The 24,207-nt window shown below is 39.5% G+C and overlaps 1 protein-coding gene across 1 annotated transcript; it reads left to right on the top strand.

Moving 5' to 3' along the window:
- Positions 1-341: 341 nt before the first annotated feature.
- LOC139732114 (cytosolic 5'-nucleotidase 3-like) lies at positions 342-22,225 on the top strand. Its single transcript, XM_071642981.1, has 7 exons — positions 342-480; positions 7,081-7,179; positions 8,042-8,111; positions 10,862-10,994; positions 12,224-12,476; positions 14,743-14,943; positions 21,408-22,225. The coding sequence occupies exons 1-7, from the start codon at positions 361-363 to the stop codon at positions 21,507-21,509; spliced, it is 978 nt and encodes a 325-aa protein (XP_071499082.1). The 5' UTR covers positions 342-360; the 3' UTR covers positions 21,510-22,225.
- Positions 22,226-24,207: the final 1,982 nt, after the last annotated feature.

Raw genomic sequence — 24,207 nt, 5'->3', positions numbered from 1 at the left:
TACTTTGGCGCTGTACTGACAATACTCAGTAGTTTGAGTAAACCGTAAAACTCTACTCGTATTAACTACTAACAGTATATTAAAGGTGGGTCAGTTAAGATTGAAGATACTCAGTAAACTTGCTCATACTTAGTGAAAAGAGTGGGAGAAACGTACCACTAGTAAATGTAGACTGAACTAAATTTACTAACACTTCTTATAAACAAACTGTTAGCTACGTTCTTGGTTTTTTTTCTGTAACGTTACGTAAACTCTCTGGCCTCTGCTCTTCAAATTCAGCTGACACAGCCATACTGCCTTGAGTATTCGCCTTCAAGATTGTTTTCTATTTCTTCAGTGTTCACATCATCTGTTGTGAAAATGCTGCGATCGACTACAGCGAAGGTGACGATGACTGCTGGCGTGGTTGCCGCTGGAGCGCTGGCGGTTGCATTCTTCATGTCGAGGAGGAAATCAAAAAGGACGAAGATCATTGACATGGTAAGTGCCGGCGTCGTACACATTCGTAGATCGTACATTCATAGTAAACAACGTACAAGCTCAAGCGTACTAACCCCACATATTGTACTTTGTGTACGTACACTTGGTGTTGGCTATTAAGTCAAAGGTCGTATGTGCTGTACGAAGCAGCTTCGACTATTATCCATTCCCAGGGACGCGAGGAGATTCCTGCGATAGACTACCCCGGTGACAATACTGTCAACTGACATAGGGACCTAGATCTAATTGGCAGTGCGAAATAATACTCCACGCAACCATAATTTCCCAGTTTGTAGCATTGCAATTGGTGCTGGAGTACATGATGTAGGTAGTGTATAGACCCTCTTTCTACCAGTGCAAAGAAGGACATAGAAAACATTCTAATCTAATATTTTAAAAAGAGTTTAGTAGACAGGATTAGACTTCTGTGGTATGAGTAGTGCCGCATGGTGATTTGTACTTCAATTTAGATCCCACTTGTCTGACAGTAATGGTAGGATTCTAACATGTCTTCTCAGCTTGCCTTTAATTTAGAAGTTAAAATTTAGTGTTCTAGACTATAAGTCTAACTATTTCTAGATGATCTAGCAGCTAAAAGTAAAACATAATCACTGGATCTTACATTATGTCATTAGATTTGTAAAGGACGAAGGATGGAGCGGAGAATTTCGTTTAAATGTTGACTGAGATTGTTTCACAGGTGCAGGTCCAGCCATTATCACATCCCTACATCCCATATACACGATATACCCAGGCCAAGGTGACTGTTCGATCAACAAGCTAACATGCATTTGGGTCATACAGCACAGCCACAGGGGCTAGTAATAGTAATCAATAGATCTTGGTTCTTAATTTTCAAATTCAATCATGAAAGTAAATTCAACTCACTTGGGCTGAAGGTGTACTGTAAATTGTCTGATAGTGAAACTAAAGAATCTATTCTGTTCCTATCACCATTTTTCAAAGCCATCCATGAAAGCTATTCTTTTCTTCTCCTTCTTCTTGTTTTCCTCCCTTTTTCTTTCTTCTCCTGGGAAATATTTGGTGAAAGACGTGGTAATCAATGCTTGTAGAAGTCATAGGAACCTACCAAAATTGAAGTAAAGCAAAATATCATGACAGCAAAGCCGAAAAAGTGACTCTATTATGAGCATTTGTGTGTGTGTGTGTGTGTGTGTGTGTGTGTGTGTGTGTGTGATTGATGTGGCTGAAAGTTTGATAAAACATCCTGCTGGAAAATCTTGCTCTTGAATCTAAACAGCTGCAAATCAGAAACCGTCCAATTTTAGTAAAGTCATTGCCTTTTTAGGAATGCAAAAGGTGGGCATTTGTCAAACAAAAGCACTTCTAGGTTATACTTGTACATGTAAAGTTTTTACTCTTTGATATAGAATTGTAGCTTCAATACATGTATCATACTCAGTGGCCTTGTTTGGGTTGATGAAGAGTACTGGAAATATAAAGCTTTCATAAAGATACATGTACACTGCAATCATACACCTGTAGTTTGTATCCTTTCCATTGTATTGCATCCCTGGAGAAGTTGTCTCGTCCGCAATTATCCTCTAACTACACTGTATACACGGCCCTGTCGCTGTACAGCAGTCTGATCCTCTTGACCCAGTGCTCCACTTCATAGGAAGTTGCTAAAATTGCAACTCTTGCTGCAGAGGCAAGTGTTGATTCATTGATAGATATGAAAAGAACCCTGCTTCCTGATTGGCTGTCGCTACAAGTTTATACAAGAAGTTGCTCTTTTGGGGAGAATTGTTCTTAGAACTATTCACACTGTTAATGAAATGAGACCCAAGAGTGTCTGGAAGAGATGGTACAGCTGTATAGAGCTATTGCTTGGGCAAAAGTCATTAATGGCAGGGATCCGTGTTGAGAGAAGAGAGCTGAAGACGCTGCCTAAAGCAGATAAGGTCATATCCAATTGTAACTAGAGAAGCACTCTGAGAGCGCAGACCTCCGCCAAGCATGCAAATCATTTTTACCACTGATCTTGTTCTTCCATTGAGATATCAGTGATTTCCACCCATGCGTATTTATAGCATTGTGTGCTGAAAGTCGCCCAATTTCCCAATACAAGCCTTTGTTACGTCATAAACCTTAAGCTGCACGGCGCGCCTCGCCCTAGCAGAAACTAGAGTACGCACTTTATTGCGCGCATGCAAACCTCAAATACACGCAGCCTGAACTCCCAAGTTCATTGACCCTACCTGCCAAAATATCAAAATCCTTCATAAATTCCCCCAAAATTCTCGGATCACCACCAAAAGTTAATCGTTAGTTACTTGTGTCATTCTCAACCTTTCCTGCAAGTTGCATCCAAATCCGTTAACTACTTTTTGAGTTATTTTCCACACGGACAAACTAACTAACGAATTAACTAACGAACAAACCAACGGTAACGAAAACATAACCTCCTCCCTTGGCGGAGGTAGTTACTGTCATTACAGTGCCTCTTGAACACTGGTTAGTTTAGGAGTTGAGGAAGTGCAGTGCTGTGGTAGCCGAACAAGCAAATGCACTCACAGCCACTTGTATGTTCACGCACCTGTCTAGGGGTAGATAAACTTCTTTTGTCTACTCTCCTCTATCCCCTATCACTTCAGGAAGGTACAATTGAAGGGGTCACATTGCTGCTTACAGGGGTTTTGTGATGTGAAAGGAGCCCTCAACCTTTCATGAACTGCAGACAAGGTGGAGGGCTTAAGCTCGTCTTTGTGTGTGCAGGTCGTTAGCCCTCCTTTGACCGGTCTTTGAAGGTGTCATTGCTTTTATGATGGTACAGTGGCCATTGTCAATGACTGGGTTCAGTTTACTGAAACGGGCTCACTTCCAATCTATAGGTCAGTGGCCCAAAGTAGAACAGCTGTAAGTGGACTTCAGTGAAGTGGACAGTACATGATTGCTCCAGCATACAGTTATAGGTTACAAGTTCCACAGGATGTTCTTAGACCAACACTGTGATCTGCATGCAAACTTCTGACTTTAGTACAAGGCCATTGTTTCAAAAGGCCAGCATACTTCTCACTTCAACCATCAATTGTGTTTTCAAACTAGACAGGAAAATATGTCAAGTTTCTTGGGTCAGCTTTTAACAGCCTCATTGTACAATTGTAAATCACACCTCGATACCTTGTCTATTATCAAATTCAAATGATTTTGTAGTAACACACAAAAACAAGAATTTAAAACTGACAATTATCCCCTTCAAACCAGATTGGTTTTGTATTTCTTGTAATTCAGATTAAAGGATATATGCCTATCTATTTGGGTGGGGATTTAGAAATCTTACTCTCATGTTGTAAGACTAAGAGAACTGTCTATCACATTTATACAATAATAGGCACAGCTGTAAATGCAGTACTAGAAGCAGATATTATGTTGTAATCTATCAGGGAACTCAGGATCTGAATAGCTCAGACAGTGTAGTGTGGCATTGATTCTCTTGAGCCAAAACACACCCCTATCACATTGCAGTGACCAGGTCATTTCAGGGGAGATACTGTAAGTCATACTCTATAGTAGAAGGTATGGAAAAATCTCTAGTGTAGGCACTGCCTATATCCACACACAATTTTTGATCCCAGTGTGTTTTGCTTTGCTCATTTCTTGGACTCATTTTAAGTGTAAAAATGTACAAATTTGATACAGTTGGCAGAAAAATTGCTCTATTGTTTTGACAGTTTGTTGTATTTAACCTTTTCCAACATCACCAAATGGAGTGTCTTCATCAAAACCAAGACAAAAAAAAAAAATGTCGTGAAACCTGCAACTCTAGATGTATAACAGTTACACAAGGTTACAGACACAAAATAATCTTCTTTGGGTATTACAGTGTGTGTCGTCTTCAAGATTCCGTTCAACTACATGTACATGTACATATCCATACACCACATTGTCCACACAGCTGTAAACCCTTGCATCAAAATTAGCAAAGAGAGGTTCAGTTATGGCATTAATTTGTAGTTTAAATTTACTCGCAAACTGTAGAGTTAATAATAGAAGAGCTGGCATGGAGACAATGACAGCCTCTTGTATTTTTGTGCTCATACAATGGGACGATATGCAGCATACTGGTACAACTGAACACTATATGGCTGACTTACAGGAGGACCTCAATTATTCGACCACGTCGGGAGCGGCGGATGTCCAAATAATCTAGTTTTGACTGGATAAGAGAGATATGCCCAAATACAGCACTTTCTAGCATATCATGCCAGGGTACGTGTATACATGTTATTACCAATTCATAATACAGTAATTGATTATCTTGTTTGTTTTGTGATAAAATTCGACCTCCTATAATACACAAAGTAAAGAAGAATTAATGTAGGCTTGCTATATTATTATGTTCAAAGCCTAATATTTGCAGTATCATGCAAAGTAAACAAAAATGTTTAGCAGTGTGCTGTGGAATTCCCACCAAATTTCATCAGTTTGGTTGCTGGCATCGGCCCACATTGGCATCTTGTGCAATCTGGGACCAAACCCCCTTCTGTCAGTGGCAATGGGAAATGGGAAATTATACCATGAATAGTGATATTACATCTGTATGTGATACCTATCAGATAAAACTTCACCAGTCACACAGGTGGCTACAGTTCCATTTCATTAGTGCCTCCCACTAAATCAATTTGTGTTAACTTGCTACATCCTATTCTGAGGTACAGCAATGCAGTGTGTGCAGTGCAAGATGCATTATTTTTTAGTGTGACCTCATGAAATTGTGTTACTAATACACTGTGCCTCTAGAGTAAAGATGAACAGCTTATTAAATGATCTTGTGTTGTGCCAAGCAAAGGATATTCGATTCTGGGTCTTGTGCTGATGATATCCATTGTGTGGGAACTGACCATTTCATCTTTTCTAGTTTGAGATGAAATCTGTGGATTATCCGTACTTTTTGTTACATTTTCTCATCTGACTGAAATTTTCATCTTGATTACATGTACAGGTGTATGTGAGACCAACTGTTTGACTTGAAACACATGACATTGCAGGGCAGCATGCGAGTTACAGTGTATGCTTCGTCTACGGGAATGTGCACTCTGATGTCGTTTGATACTACTTTAGCAATACATTGTACTATGTAATTGGGAGATGATGTTACTGCCAGAATCCTAGTAAATGAAGAAAACTAGTAGAAATATTGTTGTAAAATAATGGCACATACATGTATACACTGTACATGTACATTATGTTACTTCTTTTTGACCACATGAGTGATAATCAAGGTATTATGAATCAATACAAGTCAACATGCATTAGCATTGCATACAAGCTGTACAGGTGGTTCCTGAATAATGCCAGGCATTTGCATGATATTTTTGTGCCCATTACATTATATCTGTAAGTCATATACAAAAATCAATTTTATGATGCAACTTGTCTTTCCTCTGCCATGCCAGTAGAGTATCATGCAAATATTTTGGTATGCAAACTACATCCTATACTGGTCTAACATTATGCAGTCATCATTGTCCATGTACACAGCCAGTAATTTTACTACTCAGCACAATGGAAGCAGCAGACCATATTGATCCAAAGTACATTGTATGTCAGTGTTTTGAGAGAAAAAGAGGGCCAAAATCATAGATAATTCACAATTATTGCACTGTAATTTGTGGTGTTTGTAAACTATCAAGTCTTTAGTGGGCAAGATATCAGGAAAAAGGGCCAAAGATTTAGTCTATTAGTTTAAAAAGTGGACTGCTAGGCACATACTAGCTAGAGTGCTTGTTTGTGGCAGTACTCAGTTGGGTACATTGTACAAGCCTCACTGCTGAGGCAACCTACAGATTGTACACTGTAGATAATAAGGCTGGTATCTGTACGTAAGTACAATCATCACATGTCATAGGTCAGATACAATGTGACAGCAGTACAACACAAAGGGCATAACAATATGGGTCTTCTTCCAAAAAAAGCGAATTTGAACCAAACCGAGTTCAGTGTGTTGTGCCACTTCCTGAATGATTTTTGCAACCCCCCCCCCCCCCCCCCACCTCTAGGGCATTGGCTGGGAAAAGAAGTGAAGAGGTCTTGAATGGTACCAGATATATTTTTGTACACTGCAACATTCACTTGTTTGCTCTGTATTTGTACAGAGTATATCTTACAGCTTTTTAAATAGCCTTCATCATTTTAACCTGGAGCGAGCAGAAATTTACAAACACTATGATTAGCCTGAGTGCAAACATTAGTTTGTAAATCGTAGTTGTATATCAAGTTTTTATACATATCTATGAATTACGTTTCATATTTTTTCCACTCCTTTTAAGGCTGCCTTTTGACACCTGTAGGTCATTTGAAGTTAATTTTGAACTTGAAATGTATACTTCTGAAACAGGTGCACATATCAATCTTTTCATGTTTTTGTAGATAATATTTTCAATGTTCACTTCTCTTCAAACTAATCTTCACAATGCCAACAAGTCACAGATGCGAGCTTTTAGAACTTCATCCAGAAAGACATGCTGTATGAAGTTGCGAGATTTTTCCAAGTTTTGGATAATTTATGAATTATGCTTTGTAAATTCCTCAACTTTGACCTCATTTCTTATTAATCTTTTTTTTTCCCCACCAAAGATGCAAGTGTTCCAGAAGAAACACGTTCATATACGAGACCCAGAAAAGGTAGAGGAGAAAGTCACACAGCTCATCAGGGACGGAAGAAACAAATTACAGGTAAACGGAGTCCAACTTTCAAACGAGGAGATACGTATTTCTTCATCGTGACTATCATGGTTTTGATATTGGCTAACATTGTGGTGTCCCCATCTCCCTCCTGTTTTGATATTGGCTAACATTGCAGTGTCTCCATCTTTCTCCTGTTTACCTTTTTCTTATTGTTGGAAAAATTCCGGGATCCTTGAAAAAAAGGACAGATTTCACGCAGACACGGAAGCACATGTACAATCAGTGTAGCGCAGGTTCATCCACCAAGCTCCTTTGGAAAAAAAATAAATGTTGCCAACCACTCTGATAAAATCAGTAAATAGTTTCCAGTCATCACAACTTAACTAAAGTACAATGTCACTGCAACATTTGTTTCCTCAAAAGAAAAAAAAAAGATAAAAAGCCACAATTATGTTTGCTGGCACTAACTTTACCAACTACACTGTACTTCTATCCCTGCCCTTTTTAAAGTACATTGTATTCTTGTTGAGCTTCTTGGATAAAGTCAATGGTAATGGGATATGAAAAACTTATATCCTCTGTTTGTATTTCATGTGATAAAGAAGGAAAGTTAGTCATGATTTGACTGTTATGATGCGTGACACACACAAGTGCTGTTATCTCTTTGATTGCTCCTGGGAAACTCCTCGATTTTGATTTAATGGGACTGTTGGTCTCCAGGACCTGTGACTGAGCCTCCTGTCATTAGATTTGAAAAGACAATGGGATTTTGATAACGAGGTGCACATGTTTCCTCTCTTTGTGTTTGTGTGCAATGCTTGCCCTGATTGCAATGATTAAATGCTAGAAAACAAAGAAAGAGACGTCACTTGTCATTAAATCCATTGTTTTCCCCCCAATCTTCCAACAGGTTGTATCCGACTTTGACAGGACGATAACACGGTTCATGCATAATGGCAGGAAAATACCAACGTGCCACGGTAAGAAGTAGCTCCTGTAGGAACCAGAGTACATACACTGTTTTAGCCTAGCTTCCAGGCTGTTGGTTTATGTATTCATCTCTCTCACCCTAACACCCTGACCTGCAGCATCAGTCAAGAATAACTGACATGTGTTAACTCCTTTGATTGTCCGTGTTTTAATTGACTAATCAGTCCATAGAAGGACTTGTCTGTGCCTGGGACTGATGTATGCTAACTGAACAGGCATAAAAGTGAAGAAAAGCATCTCAGTGCCTTGAAGCTAAGCTAACTCTTCCTGCACAACAATGATAGTTTTGTTTGATTGTTAGAATACTCAAAGACAACAGCCAATTTTTCTCTGGTTGTAGTTTCTCTCACTCTCTCCCTCTCTCTCTTTGATATTACATTATCTATTCATCTCTACCCCTCTTTGTCACTTCTTCCTTCCTTCTCTTCCTCTTTCTCCTTTTTTCTCAGCCATATATTTTACTTTCTAACCTAGTTACATATGGTCATAGTCCTCTGTGTGCCCTGTGAGACAATCACATTGTCTTTCTCTCTCCCATGTTGTTCTTTTGTTCTTTTTGAAATAATTGAGAGCTTCTGCTCTTACTAATAGTATGACCTTACTGAGAAGGACATACTGGTGTAGAATGTACTCTTTACTGCCTGATATGAACTTACCGAGCGCACAAGAGATAACTGAAGTACATCGCCCCCAAAAAGACAGAACATGGCCTCCATTGCGGTATATTCATAGCGTGATAGAGAATTGAAGTGTAAAGTAGTAATAAAAGGTATCTCCTTGTAAAGAATTTTATTGGAAAGTAAGTTTGTGAAATTCTTACAAGGAAAAACTGAAAAGAGAAAATTCCAGTGTTTAAATTTGTTTAATCATTGGTTTACAGTATACATGTATTTCATCGCTCTGGCTTTGTGTGTGAGAGCTCTACATGAAGGGGGAAGAATTATGTTTCTGCTAAATGATATAGACCCCATTTACAGTGCGAGGCTCGGCCGCGGCTTGGCTGCGGCCAAGCCCGCCTTCACTTCAGTGTAAACGCGCAAAAGGCCTTATGCGGGGCCAAAATTGGCCGCGCATTTGGCCACGCTCTGGAGGTGGTCTCGGCCGCGGTCGAGCCCGGCCTTTTCTCAGTGTAAACGCAAACTGGGCCAAATGCGCGGCCAATTTTAGTCTGGCTTCCAAACCCTCTGCCCGTACTATTTCGTTATTCAGGATATTAACCCCCTCACCGTCGAACTAGTATAGTATAAGGTGGTTTTGTCCTGCAAAGGATTTTTCCTTCGGCAAAGGCCTTTGCCCGAACGGTGACTTTGTTGCACGGAATCTAGTTGGCAAAGGGTCTGAAAACCAGACTATACCAAATTGCGTTTGTTTACAAGCAGAGCGCCACTACGACAAAATATTAAAAGGTTTGAATTACAAGCGCGTCCAAGCCCGGCAGTGTAAACGGACAAAATTGCAGGGCTTGGCCCTGCAATTGAGGCTGGGCTCGGCTGTGGCTCAGGTGCGGCTCGGCCCAGCCCCGCACTGTAAACAGGGTCCTAGACTCTGCTTTGGATAGGATAGGGGAAGAATTCTTCCCTAGAAGGGGATTGGAATGGGGTTCAGGGTGTCTGTACTACAGGTACAAATTGTATACCCAGTGACTGGAGGAAAATGGTGAGTGTTAATGACGACACTGTGTAGACAGATGTGACCCCTCACTACAGCAGGCTCTTGAAATTACCAATAATCATATCTGTGTTTTGGTAGATAGATTCTCCAGACTTAGCATTTTGATGATACATTAACTGTTGATGCTAAATATGCTGAATATTTCACACTAGTTTCATTTTTGTGAATTTTGCAGCCCGCCAAAATTTCTTTCGGTTGAATGCTTGTAGCAATGTATACGTACATGCAACATGAGCAGGTAGCAGCTGCTCACAAATGCAGAGCCTACTACAATTGTATGGGCACGTTTCTACCAATACGCTGAGCATTCACAATGCAAGCAGTACAATATCTTAATTCCCGTATAACCCATTGAACCTCCCACGCAATTGCCATAGAACTCCCTATTTGCGAAGTACTTGTCATCTATAGTAATTGTCCTACTGCATCCCATCCCTGAAAAAAAAAGGAAGAGAGAGACATACCTCAAAAGCCAATTGAAAAAGCATGTCACCAGAAAATTTTTGTGGTCAAGGTGCATTCAAGCTTGCTGGAAGGTAGACATTAAAACACAATAGGTAGATGTACTGCTGCAATCAGTTGCCTGAATTTTCAGAGTTTCTGAACATTCATATTCCATAATCGTTGCCATGATGTTTGTGAAAATGTTGAACTTTTGGTATTTGAACATATTTGAACGACTTCCTGTGTTTCAACTAAAGTGACTTAATGTTTCTTTTTGTGTGTTTTTTGCTTATTTTGTTTTCTGTTTTTTTGCTTTTTTAGCTGTGATGCCTGCAACTCTACTAGAGTAACTTGTTCTAGGAGTGACACACTGTAAACATGGCAACTTTGGTGCAATTTGTTGTTGCATTGGGCCAATTTCAATGAACTTCACTTGTTCATATTTCTAGCGGACAAGAGTGTTTCTTTATAGTACTTTTAGTGTCTCAAAAATATTTTCATTTTATCATTACCCTAGTCCAGTAGAGCGTGGAGTTATAGAATATATTCATTCCACGAAATATTCCTTGCTTACAGTAAATATGTGGTTACAGTCCAGAGGGTTGCCTCTTTTATCTCGTAACAGGTGTTCTGGATGAATGCAAGATGCTTCCAGAGTCCTACAGGGAGGCCGCCTGCAAACTGCGGAGCAAGTACTACCCCCTTGAAGTGGACGGCAAACTTACAGTGGATGAGAAGTACAACCTGATGGTGGAATGGTGAGTACAACCAGGGAGCTCCTTGGTACAACAACACATCAGTCAGCTGAGAACCAAACGGGTGCTATCACATTCTAAGATTTGAGCGTAAATAGAAATGAAACTATCAATTTTCATGGAATAAAAAAGTGTATTTAATTGAAAGTGGGTAGATTTGTAAGCATTGTTCCGAATTATAATAGGGTAAAATAGCACCCTTGCTGTTTTAATTTTAAACATTTTATTGAAAATTCAAATAATATAAAATTGACACCATAATGCAGAGGAGATGGAGCTTCTACAACATGATACCAATAACTCAATACCCCCCCCCCCAAAAAAAAAAAAAAAAAAAAAAAACTGCGATAAAGCCCTTCTGGTTCTCAGCCAGTGTTATCTTGCGTGCTGAATATTCCGGTTTCTGTCACAGTGGGTGGTCAACAAGGAAATCGAAGTTTGACCACCCGCTGAGAGACGAACGGGAACATTTGACATGCATCACTATCCTCAGGGTTTGTGAGTTGATGAAAGGGGGAGAATGAATACCAAGCCTTTATTATACGTGCATTTGCTATGTTGTGTCAGGGAACAGTTTACGGCTTGCCCCACCAGTATCCTCTGTGATAAGATCTCACTTTATTGATGTGTGTGTACTCCAGTCTTTCTTTGATATGAAGACTTGTTTCGTAACAATTATCATTTTTTTTGCCACCACCAAGGGAGGAGGTTATGTTTTCATTACCGTTTGTTTGTCCGTGTGCAAAATAACTCCAAAAGTTCTGAACGGATTTGGATGAAACTTGCAGGAAAGGTTGAGAATGGCACAAGGAACAGATGATTACATTTTGGTAGTGATCCAGAAATTTTTATGTATTTTATGAAGGATTTTTTTATATTTTGGCAGGGAGGGTCAATGAACTTGGGAGTTCAAGCTGCGCATTTTTTAAGGTTTTCATGCACGCACTGAAGTGCGTGCTCTAGCTTCTGCTAGGGCGAGGCGCACCGCACTGCTGGAAGTTGATGGCTTAACAAAAGGCTTCTATATTTGGAAATTGGGTGATTTTCAGCATGTATTAGAATGGGTGGAAATCACTGATCTCCATGGAAGAACAAGATCATTGATGGAAATTAGCTGCTTGGCTGAGGTCTGCGCTCTCAGAGTGCTTCTCTAGTTTTACGATGTAATTCTTTGTGCTAGCAAGACATGAATGTCTCAATAAAATACTATTCATCTATCAATCTATCATCAGGTGGACAAGTGCCCACAACCTCCTGGTCAGCTGCGGCCTCAACCGAGCGGACATCAAGGACATGGTGGCGAAGTCGGGCGTCATGCTGCGGGACGGTGTCACCGAGATGTTCCGGCGCTGCGACGACGCCGGCGTGCCGCTGCTCGTCTTCTCGGCCGGTGTCGGCGACATCCTGAGCGAGGCCATATCCCAGTTCTCACAGTTCTTCCCCAACATGCAGGTCATCTCCAATCTCATGGATTTTGATGACGAGGTAACGCACTGCTAAACATTCTATCCACAATGCATTTCCCTCCCCCCTTCAGAACTCAGCAGTAACTTTTTTATCTGGTTGCCTGTTTGAGCCACTAAAGTCTGTAAATTTGATGACTCCACAAAAGAAATTGATTAGCCTGAGATAAAAGCAAGCATATTAATAATCCATTTGCATGGTTTGTGTCTGTGGCAAGCCAAAAGGAAATGCATCCAGTAAATTTACCATCAGGTTTTGAGATATATGATCAAAAAATTGATTTCTGGCAGAAAGATTGTCCCCCTTTCTTTAACACAGATAATGCACCTGTCTTTTCATGCGTTAGTAGGAATAACGTGTATACGGTAACAATGGAATTTAGTCTAGACCCACTTGGCTTTGCTTTACTGGTTAAGTATGCCGTAGTTACCTTATGCAAGATGCTAACAGATGGAGTTTTTGGGTCACATCGTGCGTAGAAGGCAAACGGAACATCTTGTCCTGACTGGATTTGTAAACGGCAAAAGATCACGCGGTCACAAGGCTCACTTTCCTGTCCACAAAGGCTGGGATAACTGGCAAAACAGCATCTACCTTGCTGCACTTGTGCAATGACAGAGGGAGCTGGAGGAGGATTACTGCATCAGTGCTTGCCAACCTGCAGTGACTTTTGGCAAAGCAGAGAGAGAGAGAGAGAGAGTTACCTTATGCACACACAATTTCTACTGACACACTCAGACCTGTGCATCATTTGTATGTCCCCCCCCCCCCCCCCCCCCCCCCCCCCGCCTTCACTGATGTGTTCTGGTGATATTCATGCCTTCACCAAATTCACATACAATTGCACATGTTTCGGTTGGATTCCCCTATTAACCTCCAAATGAGAGGTTAATTGGGTAATCCAATCTTCCATCTCTCCCTTCATCCATTTTTACGCTCTCCACTTCTGAAATTTTAGGACTCTTTTCCTAAAGAGGTCTGCGATTATGATATGTTGCATTAATTGTCATTACCATGGCAGCATCCAGAAAACAGGCGGTCATTTCTAATTATTTACCATGTTGTCACAGTAACAGCAATTTTACGCTAATTGCAAATATCTGTGTAAAATGATCCCCTGATTTTTCTTGTTTGTTTGTTCTTTTATCGCTCATGCTGGTTCCAGTCACTTAGGCATTCTGTTGAGGCTGATGTTGTTTATTGCGAGGCTGCGTTTGATAATATTGGTGTGCACATTGGTGAACGTGGATTTTACACCCATTGCCTCATAATACGGTCTGTACTTTAGCCTGGCTAGCTGCCATATATTGTAGGGAGAATTCAAGTCAGAGCTTGTTCCAACCCTACAGTCTGACGGTCAACATTTTTGCATTAAATATTGACTCTGCATAAAAATAGACTGAAAATTCACGGCTCTAAAAGTAGGTTGTTCTGCTCTTGTTTTGTTTTGTTTTGTTTTGTTTTGTTTTGGGGGTTTTTTTTTGTGGGAGGGGGAGGGGGTTTCAGTCAGTGCCTTTGATGTGGATCATGATATGATATGGACTGGCCTTGAAGGGGATACAACATTTATATCCTGAATTAGAATCATATTGCCAAAGTCAAACAATAAGATTCTCGTGAGGGCAATTAATGTCATATCCCCCAAAAGCAGCCAGTCCATATCATTATCATTAACAAAATCAGACATCTGGACCAAAAATATTGACAATTAATGTAATGACATCTTAAATTGCATTTCAAAGGAGGGAAAAGCAAATAGACTATAGGGCAACAAGATTTTACTGGATGTATGGCTAGCCATCTCTAAATAAGTGTGCAAATGCTTGTCAAGTGCATGAACTCTTTTGCTACAAGTGCACAGCAGCGTGTTTTACAGAGTCTATCCAACTTATTGTCAGCTATTTTACACCCAAATTCCCACCGATGTTCTTCGGCAGGCAATTAGCATTTTTTTTTTTTTTTGACTTGATGAAAATTAGCCTTTAAATGGCTGAGATATCCAATAAAGCGATCCTAATAAAATGGACAGGCCAGGACTTTTATTAGGATCTCTTTGTTTTACCTTGTTTTTAGATATATCAGTCATTTCAAAACTGATTTTCTTCAAATGAACTTTTGATTCCCCTTAGAATTTATGCTCTTTAACATTTCATGGAGTGGTTTCTAGATATCTCGCAAAACGTTACAAGCTGAATCCTCACCTCAACCAGTATTGAACAGACCCTTTAAGATGTCTGATGTAGTTGACAAAATTTTGTTTTCTTACTCTGTACTTTTCTGCATGCAGGATAAGCTGGTGGGCTTTAAGGGGGAGCTGATCCACACCTACAATAAGCACGAGGTTGCCCAGCACCATCCAGAGTACTTTGAGAGTATCATGCACCGGACGAACGTCATCCTTCTTGGCGACATGCTGGGTGACCTGAAGATGGCCGATGGGATGCCCCAGGCCCAGACCGTCCTCTCCATCGGCTTCCTCAATGATCATGTGAGTTTGACCTTTCCCCCTTTGACCCTTCACACTGAGAGGATTGTTGTGTTTTGTGGGGGTGGTGGGGGAGGGGGGTGCAACAGTGTAATTGTATAGAGAGGACACTATTTTGTGTTATATTGCCCACTATAAGTATAGATAAGTGTGACTGCTTATATTTTTGTTATACATACCTGGTATCCTAAAAAAAAATCAGTGTGTGCAGGTGTGTATACAATGTATGTCTGTCTCATTTCACATCTTTCTGTGTTAACTACTTATCTACCTATTATACATACATACAAGTATGCTGTACTTCAAGATAGATGCACACATTGACTGTACTGTAAATGTGGACATTTTTGCGCTTTTCATGCAACCAGAAACTAGCATGAAAATAAAAGCATGCAAATATTTGTACTGGTTTTATGTAACACTATTTGATGTTTTGATTCTGTGGGATTAAAAATAAGCAAAATTCATCTTACCCTGACCAAGTGCAAAAAAGTACTTGCACAGAAATTTCCACTTTTACAGTATAGTATGTATATTTGCATATATACACATAAAAGCAAGCATACACGTGTGCTATGCAGTGATGCACTATTTACCCTATTTCCATCTATTCTCACCTCAATTTTCAGCATCCTCCGCCTTAGTTTGGAGCGATGAGTGAATGCCTCCGCCTTAGTTTGGAGCAATGAGTGAATGCTTTGGCATCCAAACAAGATGATGCGATTAGATGCGGAAAGTGCACAGTCCTCAGGTAAGCGCTTGTTGCCTAGAGACTCGTCTCCACAGTGAGGCTGTCTGTCGTGATGAGGTGATCGTGGGAGCAATATAATGTAATCGTCGAAAATTTTGACAGCGTTTTCACGCTAATAGCAATGCACGTCTTATAACAATTTTAATAGTACTCAAAATGCAACATAGGTGATGAAGTCAGGGTCCAATGCGTTTTATGATGTGTAAGCAGTTATAAACTTGTTAAGGTGTACCTGTATGTTCAAAATGTAGTTAGCTGTATCTATCAGTAAGACAATAGTTAAATCCATGCTTGTTATTATGATGAGAAGATATTCATGGAAGAGGGATGATTGGAAAAGTTCAGTTTCAAAAAGCCAACTACTTCTTATTGATTGTGGATAAGTGCAATAAGTGAGGATAGTCTAGTAAGCAAATTCAACTTCTTCCAATTTTTCAATTGACTACCAGTACATAGTTTGACATTCTTTTGTTATGATTATCGTTCTCTGCAACGGGTTAAGTGTGTATATGCGTAGGTTGTAATAGAAGGAGACTTAAATGTTGCAAATAAGCACCGGTGATGTCAGCATCTGGTCTGTGCAAAGCGAACATTCAACATGGTTTCAAGCGATGTATGATCTGGCCATGCCAGTCGGTTCACACATGGCTGTCACTATTTAATGTGACCGTTAACGTTGATAGGTTGTCTGCTTTCCTACCAAATCAAAGGCAATCGTAAGGCTCCGTTGCCTTTCTGTTTCCAAATTGAATTGGCAGAAAATGGGACAATTTCATTTTTTAGCTTTAGAGTGGAATTGCAACCCCCCCCCCCCCCCCAAAAAAAAAGGGCAGTCTTGGTGTATGTATTACCATTTCTAATATATCTTTTCATTCTGGCTTAGGTTTGATTGCCTGACATTGTCAAAGCACAATATTCTGCAGCAAACTGCTCAGTTCATCTTAATCATCTTAAGCCAAGCCAAAGACGTTCTCGTTTTCTTTCTTTTCTTCCCACATTCTCAGCCCCATTTCCCTTCAATTCTCAATTTGTACGGCTGATCTTGTTTTACCCATTTCTGACAAAGGGGCAGAAATCTTCTGAGGATATGGTGTTCTAAGCCTTCAAAATCCTGGATATGCATTCCAACAAAGGGATACAGTGCACCTTCTAGACAATTTCAATAAAATCTCACCATCTTACATTCTTTCCCCCCCCCCCCCCCCCCCCCCCCAAAAAAAAAAAAAAAGAAACAAAAAAGATGATAATAAGAAAGAGAAAAATAACGATAATGAAAATAAATGAAAAAAAGTAAGTAAAAAATAATAAGGACTGAAGCAGTCTTCCTGTTACTGAGCATAGAATAGCAGAATTTGCATTGAGTATAGTTGGGCTTTAGCAATGTGTGCTTTCAATAGCGTATGATGCAAAATCACCAAGTGTGATATCACCCAGCCAAATACGTGGCTGCACTGCTGAGTTTGATATCCAAAGAGGATAGGCATAGTCCGTTATGGCCAACCCAACCCATTCTATACGTTTGAAAGGGATTGGGATTATGTGGGCATGTATAGGTGGAGCATGCACATACAGTATGCTTGGACAGGGAAACCAAATTTTTTGTACTTTGATGCAAGTGAACAAAGTCATACCAATGACATATTTTCAATTCAAATTTGATGGATAATGAAATATTTGAGGGAAAGCTGGGCCCAGATATTCCAAATACCAAGAGAATATTCTTTAACCAGGGTAATATATATTTTATATTTGTGTGTCATAAGTTTTAGGCCTTGTCATCTCCAAATTGGCATGAAAATATGCCTTGAATGTGAATGCTAACTTTGTGAAAATGAACTAAATACTGTGTTATTAGTTGAAAATCAATTCAGTGTAAACATTTGTGGTAGGTTATATTATATTGTATTATATTATTATCATGCTAGGTTTATTTGCCTTAGACTTAAAGCAGTTACTGTCATCATTTGCGTAACTTCTCATAAAATGAGTCGAACATTTCTTCACTGCAGATTATACCTTCATATTTTGATGACTGTCTATTACGTAAATTGTGTCGCATTGTAAGACGTGCATTGTTAAGTGACAATAATATCAGCATTGATGTCGATTGTACCCATGCTCCCACTGATCACCTCGTTGAGATGGCCATGCTTGGTCTTGTTCTGTTTTTTGGCAACAACCGCTTATCTATGGTGTATGTTTTTCATCACTAAGTACATTGAACCTTCTGTTCATCACATTTGTATTTTGATTTTTGTCTTTGTTCTGTAAGTAGCTTGTTCACCACTCTATAAAGATGTACATTTTGTACATCATGACATGACAATGCATGTAATGTCAAAACTGATATAGACTGATACGCACCTGCTCCCACAATCACCTTGCCGAGTGGCCTCGTCACCGTACGTAGGTTTCTAGGCAACAAGCGCTTACATGTGAGAATGGACTCTTTCTCTGTCTGGTGATGTTTGATATTTTGAGTGGGTGTTCTGTGCTCGGAAGTTTGGAGATATTCCAACTTTGAGTGGATGATAACAAGTCATCATTGCCTGAAGACATGTCACATTACAGTAATGTTTGCGCCGTAAATTTAGCGAGTCTAATTTTTTTTCGCACATCGGGACTTTCCGACGAAATCCTGAGTGGTTAAATTCGCGATTGTGGAGTACAGTAATGAAGGGAAAATATATATGCTTACACATCACTTTCATGTCACGATCAGAGTTATTATTTTCTAGTGTTTTTAAACCCGCGAAAATACTTGTTCTCTGTACAAGATATCTGCTTAATTCATATAGCATGTATACATAAATATAATGGGGAAAAGTGGTTTGTTTGACTCATGGACCTATTTTCAATGTCGGTCTCATGGACTGTATGACTCGTGGGTGTCGGTCTCGTGGGATGAACCCCTTGCCAAATGGTGAGCATAATTCTTGAAATCTCGTCTCTGTGTATAGATGTATATTTAGTGTTATCATTTGAGATTTAAGTGGGGAAATACCTAGCCCCATGGGTTTCAATAGGGGGAATTCATTAAAAATGTCACAAGTTCATTGTCCATGAGAAATGTTTGTTGACCATGCGACAAGTTCATTGACCGTGCTGGAGGTTCATTGTCTGCAAAACAAAAATTGGCTTTTCGTGTAAACAACTTGCACCCAAGACCCATCAAAGTTTGATCTTATAGCCATTCATCGCCATGAAAACTTATTGTAAACAGCCTCACCTGGCCATAATATCTTCTCACTATTGTTGCTAACCATGCTTGCACCTGGTTCCAACTGGAGCTGTAGCAAAAGACTTTGACTTTGGTATGGTCTGTTCAACAGATACTCATGCAAATGTCACCTGTCAGGTGTTAACTTTAAATTCCCTACCTTACATAAGAAGACTTGTAATTCAGAACCCTTGTTGACCTCATACCTTTCATTGTTCAATTTAAATGTTCAGTTTGGAAAAAGAATGCTGCCATTCAAAAAACAAACAAACTAGTCCCAAACAAAACAAAACAGCTGAATGCACACCTGCTCATTGTTCATTTCAAATTCTTCACCATGTATGACAAAAATAGAATTCAATTCAGAACACCTGCTGACTGCATACTATTCATTGTTCATTTGAAATGTTCAGTTCAAAATAACAGCTGGATGCACATTGTTCATTTCAAAATTATTACCAGGATCTAAAAATACACATGTTTATGATAGGTGTTGTGGCATGCCTGTTCATAGTTTAGGCCTATGTCCATTTTTGTAGCCACCTACACACTATAGGTGATGGCGATGAGAGGTGTGTGTTTCATGCCATATTATAAATTCAGGCCAATAGAGTTCAAAGGGTTCTGCTAGGCATGGGGTCTGTTTCCTGAAAGTCCAATTTGAGAGACTTTTCACTCATAAGACACACTTCTGAGAGACTTCATGAAATGGATTTTACTTCTCTTTGAAAGTTTCTGTGAGCGAATTTGGCTATTCTGAGATTTATGTAAAGACTTACATTATGTGATGACTTCATGACACAGACCCCAGGACTTTATTTTTCCTATCAAGAGAAGTTATTAATGTTAACTTGTTTTTTAATGTAGAGAGAAATATTTTGTAGAGAAAATGTTTCAATTATCTTAATGCTTACTTTTAAAGAGAAAATATGGGTAGAAATAGTTCCTCATTAAGTACTGTCAAATGTCATCAGGAAAACCCATGACTCTGCAAATATCTGAGGATTGGTTTTCCCCCAAGGGTGATAAGGAGGTGGTGTGCCAACAATGTGTGGGCATCCCTGGGGGTGGAATAATACTAGGCTGGAAGGATCGCCCCCATGTTGAACAACTGCACATTCAGCCACATGCACAATATAAATGGCATGTCATAAAAACAAAAACAAAGAAACAAGACTCCCACACTCATACCTTGAAGCACTCGAAGAGTGCAAATTTCGCCAAGGCTATGGGGTCACTAATGCCAGAAAACTATGTACACATCCTGTAACAAAAACAAAACACACACACACAAAAAAAAAAAACCCACAACAACTATGATCTGGATCACCATCAAAAACTAATCAACTGTTCCACTTATGTATAACAACAGTCCTATTGTGATAGTTTCATCACAATCCGTTCATAAGGTTAAGAGAAGTAAGCAGGCAAACAAAATCAATGCTTGTAAATAACGTTAACTCCTTGGCGGAGGTATATTGTAAGTTACCATTTGAAGGAAGATGGCTACTTACGTAGAGCATTATGGCTTTTTTTTCTATTTGAGTGATTGAGAGATTTGCACTTCGAATTATTGGATGTGATGTTGAGCTCACAGTTCTGAAATTGATCAGACTTTGGATGATGAATGTAGGTGGGCTGCCATGAAGTTCAATAATTGTCCTACTTTATCAAAGGTGCTTGTTATCAACAATTGTCTTGAAAAAGGTGTATGTCTGTTTGCCAAGCATGTTTGACAGTAAATTTTCTGCAAACTGCACTTTACACTCATCATGTGAGCAGGCAAATTACACTTTCTTCGAAAGGTATTACCTATTTTCGAGAGATGGTAAATATTGCTTGATGTGATTTAATATTTTGAATGCTGTGACTCACAAACTCATAAATGTGTTCGTATATTACTCCAGAGGCAGTTTGAAGTCAGAATTCAAATAATGATTATTGCCTTGAATACACAAAACCTACTGTTTGTGCCTCATATTCCGCAGAGAACTCATTTTCGCAAATTTTGCAGGCTGAATGCAACTCACAAATTTTAAAACATATGAAGATATGAACACTCCATCCAGCATGAATGCAACATGGAGGTGTACATTACTTTGTCCATTACTGTACTCCAGGAATGTGAATTTAACCAATCACAAAATATTGTCTAGAAGTCCTTATTCACAAAAAATTAAACTCGCTAAATGTATGTCATTTTCAATAGTCCACAGCGTTCTGTCAAAGAAATTTGTTTATTTTGTGCCTGTGATTGGCAACATTGACTGTCTGTCTGTCTGTACATGTTTTTTGTTTTTTGTTTGTTTGATTTTTTTTCTTACTGAGTATGGTTATGTGAACTGGCGTCTACTGCATTGCTTGATTGTAAACTTGTTGAAGACGAGTCCCAAGAATATTCGAGCAGGTGTCTATGGGAAGTGTATGTTATAGCAGAATCAGTCCATCTTCAATGGGTTGATGATGAATGATTGAATCTTTTGTACTCTTCTCTAGATTGAAGCCAACTTGGAGGATTACAAAGCCAAGTACGACATCGTGCTCGTGTCAGATGAGACGTTTGATCTGGCCAACGCTCTGCTGCAGAAGATCCTGTAGAGGAACCAATTATGGATCCCAAGGTGCATCGCCGGAGTGTTCCTTCTTCTCCTCTTATCTTGGGTTTTCCGTAGTAAATTTCCCCCAGCGCCATTGGGAAATTGAGAAATTAATGATATATGAAGTCAGCAAGTAGTATCAATATGACAATTTTTTTCATCTTTTTGTTTTTATCTAAATACCACTGGCAGTGGATTTGTTTTGCATGTCTGTGCCATCACATAGCAGCTGTCGTGGAGAGGATCTCGTATTCAAGATGACTCCAACATCAGGAGAATGGTTGTCAGGGTACCTCAATGAGAGAGCAGCAGTTCGACAATAAACAAAAAAAAAAAATCATCTTATGCATTTTGGCAACGGTGTAAAACAGAGTGTTGTGCATTTATTTTTCCTCTAGAAAAGCCATCCTTGGTGAATGATGCGCTGTCTCATTGTGTAAAATTAGAGTAAAAGAGATCTATAACTGTTGAGACTTACAGGAGACTAAAGCAAAAACATGTACTCTCAAGATTATCAGGTTTACGATAGTTGCTCTCCTTTGCAAAATGCCAACATTGTTGCCGGAAGAAACTGTAAGTAGTCAAGAAAACTGTCACTGAACTTCAGGGAATACCTGCCTACTTTTCATTGCCAGAGCTGAGCAAAGTTTGAGTTGATATTAGGCACGGTCATACTGGCAAAAGATCGAGAAGTTTAAAGATCACGATCTTTAAGATCTCAAAGTTTTGCCAGTGTGACTGCATACTTCCCAAAAACTTCTCGCGAAACTTCCTACTCCAACTAGGGATATTTCCCCCACCCCTGCCAAACTTCTTGATCTTTTGCCAGTGTGACCGCGAGAAACTGAAACTTTGCGATCTTTGCTGTGTGACCAGTCCACCACCTGTTTTCGGGCCGTGCCTCAGAAACACACGGCCATTGTAATGTATAGGTGTCGACTGTCATGTCACAATCACTAACCACCACACTGCGTATTCTTTCTTCTTCCTTGTGCACGCGCACTAATGACCCAAACTTCTCGATCTAAAGATCGGGAAGTTTGGCTGCCAGGGTGACTGGACGACAAAAGATCGCGAAGACTTCGCAACCTTAAACATCTCAATCTTTTGACAGTCTGACTACTCCTAGTGTGTGTCTGCTGTAACATGCCTTTATGTCTTCGTGAGATGATGCTCAGTTGATCGATGAAGAGTTGGAAAAGGAGAGCCACAGCATTTGCAGTGAAGTAGAGTGTTTGAAATCCGTTGTCAAATAATGAAGATTTGTCCTCTGATATCCGTGGTGTCTCATTTATGCTGTGAAGGATGATGGTAGATGTTTGAAGCATCGAGGGCCCAGTTCGTGAAGATGCTTGCCCTTTTTGTAAGTCACGAGTATTGCATTTACTCTGGCAACAACTAAAGCAGGTGTCGTGCCACCAAACTTCCAGAAAGGCTACATTTTGGCGGCCTGATCGTCTAACTAAAACTCAAAATTCATTGTAATGTTTCCTTTTATTTTAGGCCACCACATTTCCTTTTCGAGCCACAAAAATTTCAGATTTATAGATTTCAGTTGCCGGAACGTGCCACCAGGGAGAAAAAAGCAAGTTTAGTGTTGAGCCCTGACTAAGGATAAACTCCTAAACTGACTGACTGTATCTGGACTGCTGCTGTAGTGATTTGCAAATGTAAGTACACTATACTCACAGAGTGCAATCCCCTACCAAGGCTGTAAGGCCACTAATGCCAAAGAACTCTGGCACAAAGGTGGATCTGGATCAGGATCTGAATCCCCTCAAAAAACCTCACTTTTCCTTTTAGTACGACTAAAACAGACCTATCCTGAAAATGTCATCAAAATGTGTTTTTAAGTTTCTCAAAATAACATTGCTAGCAAGACAAACTAAAAAACCAATAATGACAAAAAAAATACAAAAACAAAAAACAAAAAACAAAATCAGCTCTTTCATGGAGGTAGTTATTATAACTTAACAATAATTGCAAACCTCCGTGTGAAATGGGCCTTTGATGTTTAGAATGTGAAGATTCTGTCACATACATTATGTATACATATACTTTATTCTTATGTAAGAGAGTACAGTAGATTATTTTGGATTGGTTGAATTTTTATCTTTATCAATGAATGTCAAACTCGCACAAAGTGACAAGGAAGTTGGATCTTTTCATACCTCCGCGTAACAATTGCAAGAGGTATTCAAGCTTGTGTATCATTGGTTGGTCCACTGACCAGTCCATATCTCTCGACCTGTTTTAGGCTTTGCTTTTGTTGCTTTCGTCCAAAAAGCTCAGGAGGTTCTTTCATCATTATATTGGGACTGGCTCAAGGAATGGGGATATTGATCAAGAGGTAGATGCATGATGTTTGAGTGTGGAATAAATTCTACAATAGCCAGGATCAGAGGCTTATAGTCAAAATGTACACAGCCACTTTCTGTCAGTAGTTTGTGGGGGATGTTATTTCATATGCCTATATACATATGTTTCATATCTCTTTGTGGATGGGATGAGATTTGTAAGTTGAACAACAAGTCTGCCAAATATTTCAATTTCTTTGCTGTGTATTGCATAGTCTGTGCATGCAGTTTGTCTGTAATGGAGCATACCATTTCTATGGGCCTTTGATAAAATTAAGTCTCGAGGAATTGTATGTCTTATAAGTGTGTGCTGTCTTATGTATACTCGATTTTAAGAAGATT

The sequence above is a fragment of the Diadema antillarum genome, unplaced genomic scaffold (assembly GCF_040938485.1).
Source record: "Diadema antillarum isolate AM-2024a unplaced genomic scaffold, OU_Dant_1.0 seq00000400_RagTag, whole genome shotgun sequence".
In the NCBI taxonomy this organism is placed as follows: domain Eukaryota; kingdom Metazoa; phylum Echinodermata; class Echinoidea; order Diadematoida; family Diadematidae; genus Diadema; species Diadema antillarum.
Note: the sequence above shows the minus strand (reverse complement) of the source record. Positions and strands in the feature narration are given on the sequence as shown.